Source organism: Sminthopsis crassicaudata, chromosome 1, assembly GCF_048593235.1.
Source record: "Sminthopsis crassicaudata isolate SCR6 chromosome 1, ASM4859323v1, whole genome shotgun sequence".
NCBI classification, from domain to species: Eukaryota; Metazoa; Chordata; class Mammalia; order Dasyuromorphia; family Dasyuridae; genus Sminthopsis; species Sminthopsis crassicaudata.
In genome coordinates, this window is record NC_133617.1 from 24,074,440 (window position 1) to 24,092,805 (window position 18,366).

At 40.3% G+C, this 18,366-nt stretch overlaps 1 protein-coding gene across 2 annotated transcripts in view; it reads left to right on the forward strand.

The window, feature by feature from the left end:
* NOS1 (nitric oxide synthase 1) overlaps positions 1 to 16,316 on the forward strand; it is a gene marked incomplete at its 3' end in the record, with an annotated part of 137,393 nt that extends 121,077 nt beyond the window's left edge. For both annotated transcript variants that reach the window (XM_074296753.1, XM_074296746.1), the window contains 7 exon segments: positions 1,827 to 1,905; positions 7,336 to 7,529; positions 9,117 to 9,286; positions 11,117 to 11,327; positions 11,604 to 11,691; positions 13,705 to 13,826; positions 16,168 to 16,316. In XM_074296753.1, coding sequence (XP_074152854.1) covers positions 1,827 to 1,905; positions 7,336 to 7,529; positions 9,117 to 9,286; positions 11,117 to 11,327; positions 11,604 to 11,691; positions 13,705 to 13,826; positions 16,168 to 16,316 — 1,013 coding nt within the window.
* Positions 16,317 to 18,366: the final 2,050 nt, after the last annotated feature.

Below are 18,366 nucleotides of genomic sequence, written 5' to 3' on the forward strand. Positions count from 1 at the left end.
CAGTAAGATTATTACTGATAAGGGGTAAAAGTTATTATTATCCCTATTTCATAGGTGGGGAAACTGAGGTTGACAGAGATTAAGTGACTTGACCAGGGTTACAAAGCTGATAAAATTCTGAGGTAAAGTGTGAACTCAGTTCTTCTACATCCAGTGTTCTACCTATTGAACCATCTAGCTATTAATAAAAATCTCGCCTCATATTCAGTAGAGTTTCCATATTGGAGAGCTAAGGGAACAATCAAAGCTCAAAATTCATTAGTGCTCAGGAGAAAAATGAATCTCTTTTTAGGTCTCCTAGACTCACCTTATTATATCTCACTACCAGGATCCTTAATGGCTTCAACTGAGTCATTCAATCAGTCAATGAATATTTAATTTGTGCATTGTAATAAATCCTAAAATACAAAGAAAAGCTAAAAAAATCATTCCTATCCTCAAGGAGCTTACATTCTAATGGCAGAGACCACTGATACCTATAGGACAGCTAGGGGGCACAGTGGGTGAATTGGCAGGCCCTTGAGTCAGGAAGATCTGAGTTCAAATCCAATCTCAGACATTTAGTACCTGTGGGACCCTGGGCAAGTCACTTAACCCTGTTTGCCTCCATTTCCTCATCTGGAAGAATGAAGTGGCTAGAGAGATTGTTTTCAAGGTCTCTTTCTACTCTATGATCCTAGGGTGTGCCTGGTAAAGTATTCCAGACACATGAGCTGGTGTTATCATTCTGCATTCAAGGGACGGAAAGAAGATAGGGATGACGAACTCGAGAGGATCTGAATCTTCCCTTGTCCTCAGTTGGCTCAGGGCAAGCTGCAGTGCATCTGCAAAGAGTCCAGGGAGGAGGGGAAGGAGGCAGTGGAAAGTTATTCTAAAGGGATGATGAGGCAAAGGAAAGGTCCTGGACTGAGTTAGAAGTAGGTAATGGAGATAAGTAGCTGCCAAAAGCAAGCGGAGTAACAGGATATGATTAGCGAAACCAGGTGGCTCAGTGGATAGAGCACTCGACTTGGGGTCAGAAACACCTGAGTTCAAATGCTGCCTAAGACACATACTAGTTGGGGGACCTTGGGGAAATCATTTAACCTCTGTCTATGGTTTATTCATCTGTAGAATGGGGATAATAGCCTCTACCTCCCAAGGTTGTGATGATTAAATGACATAACATTTGCAGAGTGCTGTGTGAATGGTAGCTATTATATGATATGCAGCTAGGTGGCGCTCTAGTGGATAGAGTGCTGGGCCTGGAGCCAGAAACACCTGATTCAAATGCTGCCTCAGATACATACTAGTTAAGGGGACCTCAGGGGAATCATTTAACCTCTATCTATAGTTTATTCAGCTGTAAAATGGGGATAAATATTTGTAAAATTGGAATAATTGCCCATATTTCCCAAGATTGTGATGATTAAATTAGAACATTTGCAGTGCTGTGTGAATGTTAGCTATTATATGATGTGGGCAGCTAGGTGGCGCTGTAGTGGATAGAGTGCTGGGCCTGGAGTTAGGAGGATGTGAGTTCAGATGCTGCCTCAGATATTTACTAGCAGTGTGACCCTGAGCAAATCACTTCCACTTGTTGGCCTCAGTTTCCTCATCTGTAAAATGAAGAAAGAAATGACAAATTACTCTAAGAAAACCCCAAATGAGGTCACAAAGAGTTAGACAGGAATGAAAATTCTGAATAACAAAACAATTATATGATTGCAGCCCAGATGAAACCAAGGTGGAATGGGTGGGGTAAGGATGAGGGGGGGGGGGGGCTGGCTTAAAGATGGCTTTGATGACAACTGGCAGCCCCAAATCAGGAGATTTCTTCCCCCTAGGTCTGTACAGCATTCACAAAAAACGAGTATCTGCTGCCCGGCTCCTCAGCCGTCAGAATCTTCAAAGCCCTAATTCCAGGTAAGAATTCATCTCTCCCTCCACTGTTCCAACCTCTTTGGCTTTTCCCTCCTCCTTTCAAAATCATCCTTCTCAGAAGGATGAATTTTCTCTCCAATTCTCAACACTGAAACAGGGTCTCATATTTTTGCTTACTCCTGATTTTGCTGTGTCTTCCATCCCAATGTTCTGTCTGTCTCCTGTGATAGATAGTGAAGGGTGGTGACTATGATGGGAAAAGGAAAAATGAGGGCTTTGGGATATGAGGCAGCTAAGTAGTATGATTATTAGTGTGTCAGACCAAATCAGGAACATTTGAGTCCAAATCCTACCTGAAACCCATACAAGAAAATCACTTAATCCTCTCTCAGCCTCAGTGTCCTCATGTGTAAAATATAGTCAATAATAGCACCAAGGGTTGTGGTGATGATTAAATGAGAATATCCATAAAGCACTTTGTGAACATTAAAACACTACCAAAGTTTTTATTATTCATTCATTTTCGGTCATATCCAACTTTTTGTTATTTCACTGGGGTTTTCTGGGAGAAGATACTGGAGTGGTTTGCCATTTCCTTCTCCGACTCATTTTACAGAGACCAACAGGATTATGTGACTTTTCCAGGGTCACAGAGCTAATAAGTATGTGAGACTGGATTTGAATGCAGGCCATTATGAGTAGGTCCAGCACACTATCCCTTACTTCATTTAGTTAACCTTATGTGTTAGTTATTATTGTTAGTGTTCTTGAACCTCCCATCAGCCTCAAAGACTGACTATATGCATAAGAATTATAGAGTTGGAAATGTCTGTGGGGACCATCACACAGAGAAGATGAAGAAATCCTGATTTACAAGAAATAAGTGAGTATCAGAAGCCATGTTTTTGGCAACAGACTTCCAATTATTGCTAGGAGCTTTCTCACATGTAGAAAATAAACACTGTTATTTATAGGACTGACAAAATTCAAATGGCAATGGGTAATTCCTATCAAGAAGACCAGGCTCTCTATCCCTCTTTTTTAAATTAGAAAATCCCCTTCTAATTGAGAAAAGACCATCATAGTTGGATAGACAAGGGAATCCCGTGGGACTATGGAATCTTCCTTCTTGTTGTCTTACATAGAAAAACATGAAAAAAAGAAAGAATGATTTTAAATTAATTTTTAATTATTTTAATTATTTCGGCACTTGTATAAGAAGACACAGGCAAAAATGACTCCTCCAAAGTCATGTATCATATCTGTAAGGCTACTGCAGGGACTTTGGATCCATTGTTACCTTCAGTCAGTAAATAAACAAACACTAAATGTTTTCTATGTACCAAGCATTGTCCTAAACACTATATCTGGGCTCTGGGAAGATCTTTTGACTGCAAGTTAAGAGATCTAAAATACAATTGCATGAAAATTTTTTTCATCAAGATTTATGAATTAGGTTAGAGATAGGAATAGATTAAAGTTAAAGATGACTGTGCAAAGTATTAGTCTGTCCCTCAGTGTTTAGTTCTTTTAAAATATGTTCTAAAAGATTCTCTTTTTTCCTATTTAATATTATGTTCTCATCTTTTAATAAAGAGTTCTTTTATACATGTATTTATTTTTAAAGAGTGAAACATAGAACAGCTAGTACATAGTAGACAGAGTGCCAGACTGGAGTCAGGAGAACCTAAGTTCAAATTGGGTCTCAAACACTTAACACTTATTAGCTATGTGACCCTGCACAAGTCACTTAACCCTTGTTTGCCTCAGTTTCCTCATCTGTGAAATGAACTGGAGAAGGAAATGGTAACCCATTCCAGTATCTTTGCCAAGAAACCCCAAATTGGGTCATTAAGAGTTTGACACACCTAGATAACAACAACAAAGAGCGGGAAAGTATATTAATCCCTCTTCTCAGTTAGCCATTCTTTTGGTGGAAGTTTACCTGTTCAAGACCATAAAATCGCAATCAATGACAGGCAAAATACAAGGAGAAAATCAGTAGCCTCTTGAGCCCCAAATCTACAAACCTTAATAGAAATCAGAGAGAGTGACATGACAGGGAAGCAAGCATTGAGCTATCAGTGCCCCCTAAAACCCAGAAGACTTTCAAGTGTGAATGCTTAAATGCATTGTGGATTATAAGTCATAAGGGCAGGAAAATGATGTGTACCCAAATGGAGATTGAATGTACTGAACCCTCTATGACAACAGAGCAATTCAATATAGGTTAAACATGTGCAATTCTTCAAAAAATCAAATGCCCCCCTTTTAATGTACTTTTTATGTACCAGTCAAGAACTGATTGACTCTTGGGTCAACTCATGGCATATCTCTCAGATATCAAGATGTAGACGAGCAGTTTAAAAACAAAGATATACTTAAGAACATCAGTCATAAAATGGTCTACTAGGATGGTGGGAACAGAACCTAGGGAGGCTACACTACATCATGGAAAGATCATTGGCTCTAGACTCCAAAGGCCTGAGTTCAAATTACATTTACTGCCTGTGTAACTTGAAGCAAGGCACTTACACTCCCTTGATCTCAGTTTACTTTTCTGTAAAATCAGAGACTTTAACTTAAGCTCTCAGCCTTCTCATTTCAGGCAAGTTCCTTAACCTAGTTGTTCTGTGCCTCAGTTTCCCCATCTATAAATTGAAGGCTTCCAATTCTGGGATTCCGTGATTGTTCCTTTCCCTAGTTTACATAAACAAGTCTATGTATGTGTTACAAACTGGGGAAAAATATCTAAGGGAAAACTACAGTGGGGCAACCCCAAAGTTATTGATAGTCTAGAGCAGGGGTTCTCAAACTACGGCCCACAGGCCAGATGTGGCAGGCTGAGGATGTTTATGTGGCCCACCGGGTTATGGCAAATGGGCTGAGGGGCGGAGACAGAGGGTAAGCTTTTGTTTTTACTATAGTCCGGCCTCCAACAGTCTGAGGAGCAGTGAACTGGCCCCCTATTTAAAAAGTTTGAGGACCACTGGACTCTAGAGAATTGCCCACATCACCCATGGTAAATCAATAACTGGTCCCAGTGGGAAGACAGAACCCCCTGATTGCAACCATAACTGGGTTCCTATGCTTTATGCTGCATCAATAATGCCCTTGGAAAAGGTACCCTTTGGCCCCCGCCCTGCAGAAGGAACAGTTCTGGGTCCACCCACACAGCCAGGCGGGCTTCCGTCCACTGTTCCCAAGTCCGCCCATGCCCTTATCTATCTAAGCACATTTTGATATCTACAAGAGGCCCAGCAGGAGGAAGCCCAAGAGTTTCACCAACTAAGCACATTTTGGGTGAGGGGAGAGGAACAGCTCATCAGGCTCCCGGGCTTCAGCATTTCTCTTGCACAGAAGGAAGGGACTGCAGGCAAATGAGATTTTTGAAAGAAATCATGGTGATTCTGGGAGGAAGCAGAAAGTGATTACATCGACATTTGAGAGGCCATCACCAGGATGTGGTTTGGCCAAATGAAGGAAAGAATTTTCCTCTCTCCCCCTACCCCAATTCCCAACTCCCCAAGGAAATAATAATAATAATAATAATAATAATAATAATAATAATAATAATAATAATAATAATAATAATAATGCCCACAGCGCCCCCTGCTGGCTCCCTATCTACAGTTTGTGAGTCTCTCAATTCCTAAATCTGGACAATGTAATTGATGTCAATTCTACTGCCCATCAAGGTTAAACCAGCCTTTGTAAGAGAGACTCTGGAACTCAGAGGAACAAGAGACTTATCCAAGATTAAACAGTGGTACCTCAACTTAAGTGCTTATGAATCTGGCCCCTAAGTCCAATCAATACATGAGCTATAGTCATTACAGATGAGCCCTGCTTTAATATATATATTATATATATATATATATATTTATAATGTGAAAATATGATCTTATAAAGTATAAAAATTAAGAGAAGCTGATCTGAATTACAAAAAGTCCATTTGACTAATAAGTTTCCCATAAGAGAGAGTGGATGGATAAAGAGGCAATATTAAATGAAGTCAGACACATAGAAAGACCTGAGTTCAAATCCAGTCTCTGACATATATTGTCTGACTCCAAGAAAATCATTTAACCTCTAAATGACCTCGTCAAATAAGGACACATGTTTTCTATGACTGCACTTGTATAGCCTTTATCAAATTGTTTGCCTTCTGAATGAGGGGGAAGAGAAGGAAAAGAATTTGGATTCAAAAAAAAAAATTTTTAATTAATGGTAGAATTGTTTTATATGTAATTGGAGGGAAATAAAATAGTAAATAAGCATATTAAATTATAAATTATTTGGTCAACTCTTCAAGAATAGAAGTTGTAGAATCTCTATTGACAGAGGAAATAATCCTCCTTGGGAGTTCCTTATACCAATCCTTCTACCAAATCAGATCAGGTCAAAAAAAAAATGTTCCTCATATATTTATGTATTAATTTATGTATCATTTATATATTTTTAAAAAAAATGTTAAAGAGAAAAATAAATTCTGTGTTCTAAATATCTAGGTCAATGAGAAATGGGGCTGGAGTTGGGGAAAGTAGGCATTTATGAAATTCTAATGTAAGTCAGTGAAAGAATTTAGGTTTGACTTACAAAAAAAGTGAAATGTGAAACTTTGCAGGACTGCAATCATTGTGTAAAATGAGATGCCAGTGTACCCGTGCTAAAAGTAGTACAGGCTAGAAGAAGGGAATTCTGGGAATTCCTGGTGGGAGGAGGGAGACACATTCAAATGAGCATATGCTGTATTACTCTATGACTCAAGGCAAAAGGGAGTCTGAAAGGAAGTGTGACAAAAATTATGAAAGAAAAAAACAATAGGCTGCCTTATATATTTCCCTTTCTCTGACCCCCGACACCACCTGAGTTCAGGGCCTTATTGGTGACCAAATTTAGGTTGATCCTAGCAGGACCTGAGAGTCATAATATTTTAGAGCATATACCAGTTTAGGAGTTTGAGGATCTGGATTCTAAATGCAACTCTGCTCTTCATGAATGGGCTGGACTCTGGTGAGATTATTTGATTTTCCTGGACTTTAGTTTTTCCTCTAAAAGGTTGGATTATATGGTTCCTGGGGTCTCTTCAAGTTCTTGCATTCTTAGATCCTAGAAGGAGGAGGTTTGGGGACAACCAACGAGAAAAGAACAAGTTGTCTCGGTTTGTGAAAATGCTTGTAGGTCCAGAGATCTCTTAGCCTTGTGAGATAGTGCTACCCACTACCACCCAGGGAAGCAAGGATTTTGCAACTTACAGAAAAAAGGATCAATAGAACTAGAGCTATGATTGCCCAGCACAGAGCCTTGCAAACAACAGGCACTTCATAAATGCTTGTTGAATTGAACAGAATCATTAACCTCGACTTTGAATCATTTACCCTTCTAAGAAAGCAGCAGCCAAAAATCTGAGGGATGACTGAGGTTAGTTGTAATGGCTTTCATGAAAATAATTTGCAAATCTTCTTTCAGTCGTTCAACCATCTTTGTGCGTCTCCACACCAATGGGAACCAAGAGCTGCAGTACCAGCCTGGGGACCATCTAGGTGTATTCCCTGGAAACCATGAGGACATGGTGAATGCCCTGATCGATCGACTCGAGGATGCTCCTCCTGCCAACCAGCTGGTGAAAGTGGAGCTTCTGGAGGAGAGGAATACAGCTTTGGGTAACTGTGGGGATGCTTGGCCCCACTCCCTAGCCATGTCCCCAAGGGAGTAGCATCATTTCTCTGGGATATCATGGACATGGCTCAAAGGCATGAAGAGAGATTTTTGTGGCATAAGGGGAAAGTATTGGTTACTATTCCATCTCAGGTTCCTAAAAGCTACATGACCTTGGCACTTAATAACTCTCCATCCACCACCCTGAACCTCAGTTTCCTCATCTGTAAAAAAAAAAAAAAAAATACAGTGGTTGGGCTATAAATAGCGTCTAAGTCCCTTTCAGCTCAAAAATATAGGATTACATGATCCTATGTGAGACCAGTTGTTTCATTTAAACCTTTAAACTTCTGGTAGGAAAGTATCTCCTATTTTCAAAAAAGATTTGCTCTCTCACAGTGAGACAACTTCTATCTAAAAGACCAAATAGATTCTCACAGAGGGACCTGAAACTTCCAGGAATTGCTCATGACTCTCACTAGTACACTTCATCTCACAGTGTAGAGTTGACCAATTTTTCCCTCTCTTATTCCCTCTGATGTAGAGAATAAAGTCTTGGGCAAGAAGTGAGGAAGAACTAGGTTGAATTCTCACCCATGACTTTTAATAGGTCAAATATTATGGGCAAGTTCTTTGAGTCACATTTTCCCATCTATAAAATGGGGAGAAAAAAAAAGACATTTCTCATAGAGTTGTTGGAAGGTTCAAAGGAAGGAGATAACATATATTAAGCACTTTGCAAACTTTTAAATACCATGTGATATCTAATTGAAAGTCTTACAATAGCTAGGTATTGCAATGGTTAGAGCACTGGGCCTAGAGTTGGAAAACATGGGTTCAAATTCAGCCTCAGATACTTACTAGCTCTATGACCCTTAAGTCACTTAACTTCTTTCCTTAATTATAAAATGGGGAATAGTACCAACAGACCTTTTAGGGTTTTGTAAGGATCAAATGTGATAATATTTGTAAAGCTCTTAGCACTGTGCCAGAGATGTAAGCACTTAATACATTATTATTTCCTTTCTTCCTTCATAGCATAGTGGATACAGAGGATAGTCATAAGGAACAAATAAATAGAACATCCTATCTCTTATCATTGCTACACAGAAAATCCACTATTAAAATTGTTGCATCCATTGGTGATTGCCTCCCTCCCTGCTTTGCTTTGCTAACCTTAAGGTGCCATATGAATGTCCCCTGTTATCATTGTTACATTCATGGAGACTTCCCCTACTTTTCCTGGTAATGTATGGGCTTAGAGAAACAGCATTGACTAAGGACTGATGGGTTAGACTCTGCATCAGGAAGACCCTGAGTACCTAAAAAGTATTTGATGCTGGGCAAGAGCTGCTATGATTGGCAGAGGAAGCTCTCCCCAGGAACATCCAACACCTAGCCAATCACAGGTTCAGGAAACAATAAAGACAGAGACAACATACATACTTATGGAAATGTCCTAGCTATCCCCCTCCCTCTCCAGAGTTTCATCTGCTTGGAGGCAGGAGGGACTTAGTCATCACGTCTGTCTGATGTGTGCTTTGATGGGTGAATGCCAAGTGACAGGGATGAATGACATTGTCTCCATACAGGTGTCATCAGTAACTGGACAGATGAGCACCGGATTCCACCCTGCACCATCTTCCAGGCCTTTAAGTACTACCTGGACATCACCACGCCCCCAACACCCCTGCAGCTACAGCAGTTTGCTTCATTGGCCACTAATGAGAAGGAGAAACAGCGACTGCTGGTCCTCAGCAAGGTGAGGCTGGAAGCCTCCTTGGCCCTCTGGTTAACTCTCAGCCTGTGATAGGGAAGCTTTGAAAGATGTGAGTCAACAATGAAGACACCTAAGAAGGTCTTGGACTTTTAAAAGGGACAGGAACAAGAGATCTCTGCTCCAGTTGGATCACATGGAGAGGATTAGGTGCATTTCTGGGTATCATACTTTGAGACAGCAGTAGATACAGTTGGGAAAGGAGTGCATACAATTGAGAGAGGAGTGGATACAGTTGCAAGAAGAATAGATACATTTGATAGAGGAGTGAATATAGTTAGGAGAGGAGTGGATACAGTTCTAAGAAGAGTGGATACAGTTAGGAGAGGAGTGATACAGTTGCAAGAAGAGTAGATACATTTGATAGAGGAGTGAATATAGTTAGGAGAGGAGTGGATACAGTTCTAAGAAGAGTGGATACAGTTAGGAGAGGAGTAGATACAGTTGCAAGAAGAGTAGATACATTTGATAGAGGAGTGAATATAGTTAGGAGAGGAGTAGATACAGTTCTAAGAAGAGTGGATACAGTTAGGAGAGGAGTAGATACAGTTGCAAGAAGAGTAGATACATTTGATAGAGGAGTGAATATAGTTAGGAGAGGAGTGGATACAGTTCTAAGAAGAGTGGATACAGTTAGGAGAGGAGTAGATACAGTTGCAAGAAGAGTGGATACATTTGATAGAGAAGTGAATATGGTTGGGAGAGGAGTAGATACAGTTGCCAGCAGAGTGGATACAGTTGGGAAGGGAGTGGATACATTTGGAAGAGAAGTGGATATATGTGAGAGGATCCAGAGAAGGGCAGTCAGGAGGTAAAGATATACTAGACTTCCATGAGGGTCAGTCAAAGGAACTGAGGATGTTTAGCCTTGGAGAAGAGAAGACTCAGTCTTCTAGGAGGCAGTGTAGTATATTGGAAGGAGCATTAACTATGACGAGGAACAATCTTGGCCCAAATCTTGCCTCATATTTGTTCCTCTATGATGTTGGGAAACTTTTCAGGGCTTTGGGTTCAGAGAATCATTGCTTTGAAAGTGGAAGGGATCTTAGAGCCCATCAAGTCAAATCTCCCTCATTTTTTCAAATAAGGAAACCGAGGCCAAGAGAGTAAGCGGCTTCATGGTCCCAAAGTGAGTGTCTGAGGCAGAATTTTAATCCAAGTCTTGCTGACTTCAAATCCAGTGCTATCCACTACACACTGACTCTCTTCTGGGTCAGCAATGTTGGGGGAGGGGAGAGAAAGGAAGGAATAAATGATGACTCCATGAGACTAGTCTGGGTAGAGCATGAACCTTGGCACTTTTCATCCCTCCCCATTCCCATGGAACTTACAGGATTCTCTTTGAGCCCATAGTCCCTCTCAGGGCTTTCTGAAATTTCTATCAGAGAATGCAATCCATGGTATTATTGAAAGAGCACTGGAATGGAGGCCAGACACCTGGGTTTAGATACTGCTTCTTCACTTACTGGACCTCTGTTTATGTTCTGCCTCAAACTGTACAACCCTAGATAAGTCACTTAACCTCTCACCCTCAATTTCCTTATCTGTAAAATAGAAAAATTAATATCACTGATGTGATAAGGACCAAGTGAGTTAACACTTGCAAAGCACCTTAAAATGTTAATAAATATTAAATATTATTATTATTATTACTATTGCTATGACTTTAGTCCCTTCCTTTCTTTGGGACTCAGTTTCTTCTGGAAAATAAGAGTGGATTAAATGGTTCCTTCTAGTTCTCTATGATCCTTTTTTGCTCTCAATTAATGATCCTACAAGTTGATTTAAACTGCTTTCCCTCTTCCCTTGGTGCAGGGATTACAGGAGTATGAGGAGTGGAAATGGGGCAAGAACCCCACGATTGTGGAGGCTTTGGAAGAATTCCCATCAGTGCAGATGCCATCTACTCTCCTGCTGACCCAGCTGTCCCTGTTGCAGCCCCGCTACTACTCCATCAGCTCCTCCCCGGACATGTACCCCGATGAGGTGCACCTGACTGTGGCGGTTGTGTCTTACCGCACTGGAGGTAGGTAGAATCGAACCCCTGCTTCTGGACCCTTCTCAGAGTAATACAGATGTTATAATACAAAATACATAGGATTACAAAATAAATCAATTCTATTGAAATATAGTTGTTAAAATATTTTTAAAAACAAGTTCATGGAGCAGGATTTAAAAACATATGCACTAAAGTATTTAAGGGCAGATCCAAGTTGTTCCTTCAGGGGTGGATTTCCTGGGAGGGGGGCTGGTGGCAGTAATTGGGCAACCAAACCACCTGTTTCTTGTATTTCTTTGCCAGAGGGGGAAGGACCGATCCACCATGGGGTCTGCTCTTCCTGGCTCAACCGAATACAACCAGAGGAAGTAGTTCCTTGTTTTGTCCGAGGGTAAGTGACAATTGGAATTCGAGTAGGGATCTACCACACAGAAATACCAGTTTAAGTACTTCCTCTCTGATTCATGGGGTTCACAGTATGTAGGCAAAGAAATCTTGCCCATAAATAACAGACTACAGTGACCTTCCCTGTTCCCAGGAAAAGAACCATTCAGAAAAGCAGAGCAGTCACAGATGGACTATTTCATACATTTAAACAATAGGCCCACTCAATATATTGCTCCCCCAAACTGCCAGATGGCCCCCAATCTCATCTCTACTTCTTCCTATCAAATGATGGAGCTGAGCTTTCAAATATGTAACTTACGGAAGGAAGGAAGGAAGGAAGGAAGGAAGGAAGGAAGGAAGGAAGGAAGGAAGGAAGGAAGGAAGGAAGGAAGGAAGGAAGGAAGGAAGGAAAGAAGTAAAGGAAAGAAAAGGAAAGGAAGGAAGGAAGGAAGGAAGGAAGGAAGGAAGGAAGGAAGGAAGGAAGGAAGGAAGGAAGGAAGGAAAGAAAGAAAGAAGCACACATTAAGTATCTATTAGGTGCTAAGCAAACCCTCAGTCTTCTCTGGGGCGACCTCCCAACCAGCCTTCTGAAAAAAATTTACTTTCAGTCACCCATGATGACCTCCTCTGTAGCAAGGGAAATCTCCTGGCAGAATGGGCAGATGACAACAATTTGTTCCAATGGCCACAAAGTGGCTGAAATAAACACTATGGAACACTTAGTCCAATATCAAAGATGCCATGGTCATTCATGACTGCCTTCCAGGCCATCACCAATTATCCTGACTTTTAGTCCTGCCACTGAATGCCCATGACTGAGTGAGTGAGGCTGATGGCTTTGTGCAGCTCTGCCTTGCTTAAATCTAATTCACATCCAAATCAAGAAATCAGCATAATGCAGCTGGTCCTCTTCAAAAACAAAGGATGAGCAACAAGAAGGAGAGTTAAGGTATCAAAAGACCTGAGTTCATATCCTGATTTTTTTGTGTATCTTTAGGCTAATCACTTCACACATCCGGGACTCAGTAAAAAAAAAAAAAAATAGATATTTCTAAGTTTCCTTCCAGCTCTAAATCTATGATCTTGTATATAACAACTTGCTAAGTTCTGAGGGAACTAAAAAGCTTAGTAAAACATGGCTCCAGTCTTCCAAGCTTATAGTCTAGTTGGAGGATAAGGCACCAACACAAAGATATTAAATTATAAAATTCCTATAAGAATGATACAGAACACAGTGCTGAGAGCTCTGCAGGGAAGGCAGGGGAGGGTCATTCATAACCTGTGAGTCAATCACAGCAAATATGTAAGTGTTTATGATGTTCCAGGACCTATAAAGGGGATTTTTTTAAAAGCCAAAACCAGATTGATCAAGGAAGATTTTCTAGGGGAAAAGGAACTATGTGTGTTGAACTTTACCAGATTAAGCCACATCTCCCAAGAAATGTGTTTGTCAGGTTTAGCCTTCTATAAGGATTTAATAGATTTAGAGCTGAAAGTCACTAAGAGGCTTTTGAGTTTAACATGTTGTAGATAAAGAAACTGATGCTCAAAGAGGCTGAAACTCATCATGGGTCATCTGGTCAATGAGTGTCAGAGCAAGATTGAAAGTCAAGCTTTCCTGACTCTAAGTACAAGGAGCAGAAGGGTCAAACTCACACATCCTTGATATCCGCTGCAAATTTCTTGAATGCCTCCAGAACCAGATTAAAATATAATTAGGAAATGTTTAAAAAATAAAAATAAAATATGACATGGATTATGTTAATTTATGTTTATTTTATTTAAGTCAATTTGGATTTGTTCCCATTTGAATTTGACACGAACAGCTTCTATAATATCTGCAGATTCCAGGGAATTTTTAAATCAGTCTGAATTCAAATGAGATATTTGTAAACTCTGTAGCACAGTGTTTTGTACATAGTAGGCATTATGTAAATGCTAGCCATTGTTATCATTATTATACTTAGTTTATTGCATGTTTATTTGGTATTGAAATAAGTTCTCATTCTCCATCCAGAGCTCCCAGTTTCCACCTGCCCCGAGATCCCCAGGTACCTTGTATCCTAGTTGGCCCAGGTACAGGAATAGCACCTTTCCGGAGCTTCTGGCAGCAAAGGCTATTTGATATTCAGCACAAAGGTGAGTTATGGCCTACTCTTTTAGCCATGGGAGAAAGGACTAAACAGCTTCAAAGATTAAGGAAGTAATCATACACCTGCACAATCCAGTAGGATTTCTAAGCCTGTGAATACAAGACTGTTCACATCCATAGGTGAAGTGGTCACCTCCACCTAGATGATAAAATCATAGAAATTTGGACTGAGTGGTACTTTAAAGGTCCTCTAATCCAAATCCATTGCTTTAAAGTGGCACTCAATAAGGGAAAGTCATTCTCCAAGGTCAAGTGGTAAGCAGCAGAGCTGAGAACTGAACCTAATCTAAGCCCTCCCATTCTACATCCAATGATCCAAATCCTGAAGAAAGGCTCCTCTATCAAAAATAATTACCTGTGTTTTTTAAAATTCATTTTGACTAAGTTGGTTTACATCAGGGATGCAAGGATAGTTCAATATAAGAAAAATTGTTGGCATAAATCATGTAATCAATTAAAAAAAAAACTATGGTTATTTCCATAGTTGCAAGAAAAAGTATTAAGCAAATACAGTACACATATGCTAAAATTGATTAAAAAGCTTCAGTATAGAAGAGCCCTCATTTAATATAATCAAAAGTATATTTCTAACACAAGGAACTAGTATTATTTGGAAAGGGAAAATACTGGAAGCATTCCCAGTAACTAAAGAGGTAAATCAAGAGCGCTTCTTCTCCCCACTATTATTTGATGTAGTTTTAGAAACATTAACTACAGCAATAAGACCAAAGCAAAATTAAAGGTAAAAACAGTGACAAAAAATGAGCTATAATTATTCCTGGTTGCATGAGACTTGATGATTTACTTGGAAAACATGAAAGCATTAATGAATGAACTAATTGAGATTATTAATAGCTTCAGTAAAGGAACAGGATAAAAAATAAACCCATGAAAATCATCAGCATTTTTCCTCTGCAAAAGAACAAAAACTAAGAGGAAACAATAGAAATAGAAATTCTATTTAAAGTAATTACAAAATATATAAAGTGTTTGAGAATTTGTCTACCAGTATATATTTGGGATTTATGTAAATACAACTATAAAACAGAATAGTTAAAGAAATAAAGGAAGATTTAAATAGTTGGAGATATATCCATTGTTCATGGTTCAGTCATATTAATGTAATAAATAATAACTCTAGGATTACTGTCTCAGAAACCATCTAATCTAACCCTGTCATTTTATAAATGAGGAAACTGAAGCTGGAAAAAACCTGTGTGATTTGCCTGAGATAATATAGGGAGCATCAGAGGGAAATTTGAAACCAAATCCTCTGTCTAACAATATGCTAATAAGGAAGGGAGAGTGGAGGGAGAGAAGGATGGAGGGAGGGTGGAAGGAAGGAAGGCAGGAGGGAAGGAAGGGAGGAGGGAAGGAGGGAAGGAAGGGAGGGGGGCAGGAGGGAAGGAAGGGAGGAGGGAAGGAGGGAAGGAAGGGAGGGGGGAGGAGGGAAGGAAGGGAGGAGGGAAGGGGGGAAGGAAGGGGGAAGGAAGGGAAGAAGGAAGGAAGGAGGGAAGGGGGGAAGGAAGGGAGGAGGGAAGGGGGGAAGGAAGGGAGGAGGGAAGGGGGGAAGGAAGGGAGGAGGGAAGGAGGGAAGGAAGGAGGGAAGGGGGGAAGGAAGGGAGGAGGGAAGGAGGGAAGGAAGGGAGGAGGGAAGGGGGGAAGGAAGGGAGGAGGGAAGGAGGGAAGGAAGGGAGGAGGGAAGGAGGGAAAGAGGGAAGGAGGGAAGGAAGGGAGAGAAGGAAGGAGGAAAGGAGGGAAGAAGGAAAGGAGGAAAGGAGGGAGGAAAGGAAGGAAGGAAGAAAGGAGGAAGGAAGAAAGGAGGGAGGGAAGGAAGGAAGGAAGGAGGGAGGAATGGAGGAAGGAAGGAAGGAAGGAAAGGAAGGAAGGGGAAGGGAAGGAAAGGAAGGAAGGAAAGGAAGGAAGGAAGGAAGGAAGGAAGGAAGGAAGGAAGGAAGGAAGGAAGGAAGGAAGGAAGGAAGGAAGGAGAGAGGGAGAGAGGAGGAGGACTGACCAACTTATGATTCATTGGTATATGGAACTCTCTGGTGAGGAAAGTCCTATTACCAAAATAGGTTTTGTACTTTCTTTGCAACTTAAGGAAATGTTTACAGTATTAAGAAGTTAAGAAGTGTTCAGGGTTGCTGAACCCATGTCCTCTGGTTTCCAGATCAGCTCTCTATTTACTATACCATACTGCTTCTCAAATAAATATTACTTTAGCAATGTTTATAACTACCGCTACTGCAATGATTATTATTTCTGCATGGGCTTCCCACTTAGTCAACTAATTGTGTTGTCAGTGACCTGAGTTTCCCTGACCCCCAGGCATGTCTCCATGTCCCATGGTCCTGGTCTTTGGGTGTCGGCAGTCCAAGATTGACCATATCTACAAGGAGGAAACTCTGCAGGCCAAGAACAAAGGTGTCTTCAGAGAGCTGTACACGGCCTATTCCCGTGAGCCAGACAAACCAAAGGTAATTAATCCCCCTGCTTCTCTCATGTCCCAATATAATGTATACCTGCTTGGAAAGTCATTCTCTCTCAGGGCTCTCTCCTACCTTCTAGTTCCACGGACACTTAAGCACTCCAGTGACCTCAGAGTGTCTTCAAGGACTTGAGGTCTTGTCACATGAAAAAAGGGCTAATTTTTTTTCTATTTAATCCCAGAGGGCAGAACAAGGAATGGTGGTGAAGATTCAGCAAGCATTTATTAGGGACCTACTGGGTGCCAGGCACTGTGTTCTCAGTACTGGTAATAAAGACTAAAATAAAGTAGTCCTGTCTTCAAACTATAAGGAAGAGGGGAATGTGGAAATAATATACAAATAAATAGGTACAGAGCACATATAATCATTATAGGATAAGGATCATTCTAAAGCTGAAGGCATTGGGAATGTACTTTATTAAATGTGGAGGAGACAACATAATCAATCTCCCCAACAGTTAGCCTCAAGAGGAATGACTTCACTGAGTCTGTTCTAGCATCTAAAAAAGGAAGAGGATATTTGTATGGGACTGGCTTCTAGCAAAATTGTGGTGTAGGATCATGGATCTAGAAGGGGAAGGGTCCTTCAAGTTTATTGAATCTAATCCTTTCATTCTACAGAGGATAAAAGTCCCTTTCAGAGATGGGCAGTGACTTACCCAGGATTCCATAGCTAATAAGTGCCTAAGGCAGGATTTTAACTCAGAGACTCCTGATTCCAAGTCCAAGATTTTGTCCATTATGCTGCAGTCTTTTCACATTTTTAGAAACCATCAAGCTTTTGGCATTTCTCACCAACAACTTTTTTTAATAGTTTTTATTGATCAGACATATTCATGGGTAATTTTACAATACTGACAATTGCCAAACCTTTTGTTCTAATTTTCCCCCTCCTTCACCCCCCCAGATGGCAGGTTGGTCAATACATGTTAAATATGTTAGAGTATAAATTAAATGCAATATATGTATACCTGTCCAAACAGTTGTTTTTCTGTACAAAAAGAATCGGACTTGAAACAGTGTACACTTAGCCTGTGAAGATAATCCACAATGCAGGCAGACAAAAATAGAGGGACTGGAAATTCTATGTAGTGGTTCATAATCATCTCCTAGAGTTCTTTCTCTGGGTGTAGCTGGTTCAGTTCATGACTGCTCTATTGGAGCTGATTTGGTTCATCTCATTGTTGAAAATGGCCACATCCATTCTGATGGAAGTGGATATCTTCAACATAGAGAAGAGATAATCCAATTCCAATTGATCAATGATGGACAGAATCAGCTACACCCAGAGAAGGAACACTGGGAAATGAGTGTAAACTGTTATTTTTACCTTCTGAATCCAATTCTTCCTGTGCAACAAGAAATTCGGTTCTACACACATATATTGTATCTAGAATATATTGTAATATATTTAACATATATAAGACTGCTTGCCATCTGGGGGAGGGGGTTGGGGGAGGAAGGGAAAAAATCTGAATAGAAGTAAGTGCAAGGGATAATGTTGTAAAAATTGCCCATGCATATGTACTGTCCAAAAAAAGTTATAATATTATAAAATAAAATAAAAATTAAATTTAAAAAAAAAGGAAAGAAAATGGCCACATCCATCAGAATTGATCATCATATGGTATTGGACAACTTTTTTTTTAAATACTGGTGAGTCCTAAAGTATTTAGATGGCTAGATAGAGCTCTGAGTTTGGAATCAGGAAGACTCGTCATGAGTTCAAATCCAACCTCAAACACTTATTATTACATTGGGCAAGTCATTCAATCCTGTTTGCCTCAGTTTTCTCAATCTATAAAATGAGCTGGAGAAGGAAATAGCAAGCAACTCCAGCACTTTTTACAAGAAAACCCCAAATAGGACTATGAAGTATTACACATGACTGAGAATAACTGAACAATAATAAAAAGTTTGAAAGGAACTAGGGAGCCTAAGAAGCTAAGATGAGGGAGGGGAGCATTCCAAGCACAGAAAACAGTCTACTTTTCAACATCTGGCACTACTCAAAAGGAGAATGAGCTGCCTTCAGAAGT